Source organism: Oncorhynchus masou, unplaced genomic scaffold, assembly GCF_036934945.1.
Source record: "Oncorhynchus masou masou isolate Uvic2021 unplaced genomic scaffold, UVic_Omas_1.1 unplaced_scaffold_15286, whole genome shotgun sequence".
NCBI classification, from domain to species: Eukaryota; Metazoa; Chordata; class Actinopteri; order Salmoniformes; family Salmonidae; genus Oncorhynchus; species Oncorhynchus masou.
The window spans coordinates 1-4,141 of record NW_027005318.1 but is presented as its reverse complement, the minus strand read 5'-3'; the positions used below and the strand labels follow the sequence as shown (position 1 = coordinate 4,141).

Genomic DNA, 4,141 nt, shown 5'->3' with positions numbered 1-4,141 from the left:
GAGAGAGAGACAAAAAGAGCAAGACAGAGAGAGAGATAATACACTCACCTCTAGAATCTTCTTGAGTTTCTGGGAGGACTTGATGGACACAGAAGCAGCGATGATTGCGTGGAGTTGCTTTGGACAGAAACCAAACCAACAATCCAGTTATTATAGAATATTATTATGCTATGTGTGTTATGAGTGGACCTGTAACAGTATGTGTGTTCAGACAGTGTATATCACTGTGTGTGTGTGTGTGTGTGTGTGTGTGTGTGTGTGTGTGTGTGTGTGTGTGTGTGTGTGTGTGTGTGTGTGTGTGTGTGTATGTGTGTTTTTGTCATTTTACTTGTGGACCAAGGAGAACAGTAAACCAAGGAAAATAGTAAACCAGGGAGAACAGTAAACCAAGGAGAAGAGTAAACCAAGGAGAACAGTAAACCAAGGAGAATAGTAAACCAAGGAGAACAGTAAACCAAGGAGAATAGTAAACCAGGGAGAACAGTAAACCAAGGAGAACAGTAAACCAAGGAGAACAGTAAACCAAGGAGAACAGTAAACCAAGGAGAACAGTAAACCAAGGAGAACAGTAAACCAAGGAGAACAGTAAACCAAGGAGAATAGTAAACCAAGGAGAACAGTAAACCAAGGAGAACAGTAAACCAAGGAGAACAGTAAACCAAGGAGAACAGTAAACCAAGGAGAACAGTAAACCAAGGAGAACAGTAAACCTAGGAGAACAGTAAACCAAGGAGAACAGTAAACCAAGGAGAATAGTAAACCAAGGAGAATAGTAAACCAAGGAGAACAGTAAACCAAGGAGAACAGTAAACCAAATAGAATTAGGACAGGTGAGGACATTTGGCCGGGCATAAAAAGGAAAACGTTATTTTTAGGCTTAGGGGTTAGGTTTAGGGTTAGAATTAGAGGTTAGGTTTAGGGTTAGAATTAGGGGTTAGGTTTAGGGTTAGAATTAGAGGTTAGGTTTAGGGTTAGAATTAGGGTTAGGTTTAGAATTAGAGGTTAGGGTTAGAATTAGAGGTTAGGGTTAGAATTAGAGGTTAGGTTTAGGGTTTAGAATTAGAGGTTAGGTTAGGATTTAAAGTTAGGGGTTAGGTTTGGGGTTAGAATTTAGAGGTTAGGTTTGGGGTTAGAATTAGAGTTAGGTTTAGGGTTAGAATGAGAGGTTAGAATTAGGGTTAGAATTAGAGTTAGGTTTGGGGTTAGAATTAGAGGTTAGGTTTAGGGTTAGAATTAGAGGTTAGGTTTGGGGTTAGAATTAGGGGTTAGGTTTGGGATTAGAATGAGTTAGGTTTGGGGGTTAGAATTAGGGTTAGAATTAGAGGTTAAGTTTGGGGTTAGAATTAGAGGTTAGGGTTAGAATTGTTAAATTAGGGGTTAGAATTAGAGGTTAGGTTTAGTTTGGGGTTAGAATTAGAGGTTAGGTTTAGGGTTAGAATTAGAGGTTAGGTTTGGGGTTAGAATTAGAGGTTAGGTTTGGGTTAGAATTAGAAGTTAGGTTTGGGTTAGAATTAGGGTTAGGTTTGGGGTTAGAATTAGGGGTTAGGTTTAGGGTTAGAATTAGAGGTTAGGTTTGGGGTTAGAATTAGGGGTTAGAATTAGGGGTTAGGTTTAGGGTTAGAATTAAGGGTTAGGTTTGGGGTTAGAATTAGAGGTTAGGGTTAGAATTAGAGGTTAGGTTTGGGGTTAGAATTAGGGGTTAGGTTTAGGATTAGAATTAGGGGTTAGGTTTGGGGTTAGAATTAGGGGTTAGGTTTGGGGTTAGAATTAGAGGTTAGGTTTGGGGTTAGAATTAGAGGTTAGGTTTAGGGTTAGAATTAGAGGTTAGGTTTGGGGTTAGAATTAGGGGTTAGGTTTAGGGTTAGAATTAGATTAGGGGTTAGGTTTAGGGTTAGAATTAGGGGTTAGGTTTGGGGTTAGAATTAGGGTTTGGTTTAGGGTTAGAATTAGGGGTTAGCTTTGGGGTTAGAATTAGAGGTTAGGTTTGGGGTTACGGTTAGGAAAATATGACTTTTAATGGGAATCAATTGTTGGTCCTCAAAAGTAATCACAAGTATAGTAATACATACAGTGCCTTGCGAAAGTATTCGCCCCCCTTGAACTTTGCGACCTTTTGCCACATTTCAGGCTTCAAAAACAAAGATATAAAACTGTATTTTTTGTGAAGAATCAATAAGAAGTGGGACACAATCATGAAGTTGAACGACATTTCTTGGATATTTCAACTTTTTAACAAATCAAAAGCTGAAAATGGTGTAAAATGATTCCAGCCCCTTTAAGTTAATACTTTGTAGCGCCACCTTTTGCTGCGACACAGCTGTAAGTCGCTTGGGGCATGTCTCATCAGTTTTGCACATCGAGAGACTTGAATTTTTTTCCCATTCCTCCTTGCAAAACAGTCTTAGCTCAGTGAGGTTGGGATGGAGAGCATTTGGAACAGCAGCCAGTTCTTTCCACAGATTCTATTGATTCAGATCTGATTTTGACTTGGCCATTCTAACACCTGGATATGTTTATTTTTGAACCATTCCATTGTAGAGTTTGCTTTATGTTTGATCATTGTCTTATTGGAAGACAATCTCCATCTCAGCCTAGCCTGAGACTCCATCAGGTTTTCTTCCAGAATGGTCCTGTATTTGGCTCCATCCATCTTCCCATCAATTTTAACCATACCCTGCCCTGCTGAAGAAAAGCAGGCCCAAACCATGATGCTGCCACCACCATGTTTGACAGTGGGTATGGTGTGTTCATTGTGATGAGCTGTGTTGATTTTATGCCAAACATAACTTTTTGCGTTGTTGCCAAAAGTTCAATTTTGGTTTCATCTGACCAGAGCACCTTCTTCCACATGTTTGGTGTGTCTCCCAGGTGGCTTGTAGCAAACTTTAAACAACACTTTTTATGGATATCTTTAAGAAATGGCTTTCTTCTTGCCACTCTTCCATAAAGGCCAGATTTGTACAATATACGACTGATTGTTGTCCTATGGACAGAGTCTCCCACCTCAGCTGTAGATCTCTGCAGTTCATCCAGAGTGATCATGGGCCTCTTGGCTGCATCTCTGATCAGTCTTCTCCTTGTATGAGCTGAAAGTTTAGAGGGACGGCCAGGTCTTGGTAGATTTGCAGTGGTCTGATACTCCTTCCATTTCAATATTATCGCTTGCACAGTGCTCCTTGGGATGTTTAAAGCTTGGGAAATCTTTTTGTATCCAAATCCGGCTTTAAACTTCTTCACAACAGTATCTCGGACCTGCCTGGTGTGTTCCTTGTTCTTCATGATGCTCTCTGCGCTTTTAACGGACCTCTGAGACTATCACAGTGCAGGTGCATTTATACGGAGACTTGATTACACACAGGTGGATTGTATTTATCATCATTAGTCATTTAGGTCAACATTGGATCATTCAGAGATCCTCACTGAACTTCTGGAGAGAGTTTGCTGCACTGAAAGTAAAGGGGCTGAATAATTTTGCACGCCCAATTTTTCAGTTTGTAATTTGTTAAAAAAGTTTGAAATATCCAATAAATGTTGTTCCACTTCATGATTGTGTCCCACTTGTTGTTGATTCTTCACAAAAAAATACAGTTTTATATCTTTATGTTTGAAGCCTGAAATGTGGCAAAAGGCTGCAAAGTTCAAGGGGGCCGAATACCTTCGCAAGGCACTGTACGTGTGTGTGTGTGTGTGTGTGTGTGTGTGTGTGTGTGTCTACCGGTGTGAGCATCTGTATGTTGTCCTGGAAGTTGCCCATGAAGGTGATGATGGACATGCGTTGGGCCAGTCTCTCTATGCGGCTGAACTGCAACATGAAGCGGTCCTCATCGCTCAGTGTGTCCACAGGCTTTCTGTCCCTCTCGTACTGCCGTAGCATCTTCACCTCGCCCTCAGTGGGGAGGAAACGCATCAGACACTCCACAAAGTCCACACGCACAGTACGCATGTCAAACCTATAAAGAACACACACAGTTTATATACCAGTACACACTTCAGATACATCAAGCACTTACACCTTACAGAGATGGAGAGAGAGAGAGAGAGGGGGAGAAAGAGGGGGAGAGAGAGGGAAGAGAAAGAGTAGGAGAGAGAGACAGAGGAATGGAGAGAGAGAGAAAGAGGGGAGACAGAGAGCTATTGTCAG

The 4,141-nt window shown here is 41.2% G+C and overlaps 1 protein-coding gene across 1 annotated transcript; it reads right to left on the bottom strand.

Moving 5' to 3' along the window:
* Window positions 1–48: 48 nt before the first annotated feature.
* Window positions 49–3,950, bottom strand: LOC135531143 (formin-like protein 2; the record flags this gene model as incomplete). The annotated part of the gene is made up of 2 exons (XM_064959257.1): window positions 49–117; window positions 3,716–3,950. Coding segments are annotated over 2 exons (304 nt in total), but the record flags the coding sequence as incomplete, so codon positions are not given.
* Window positions 3,951–4,141: the final 191 nt, after the last annotated feature.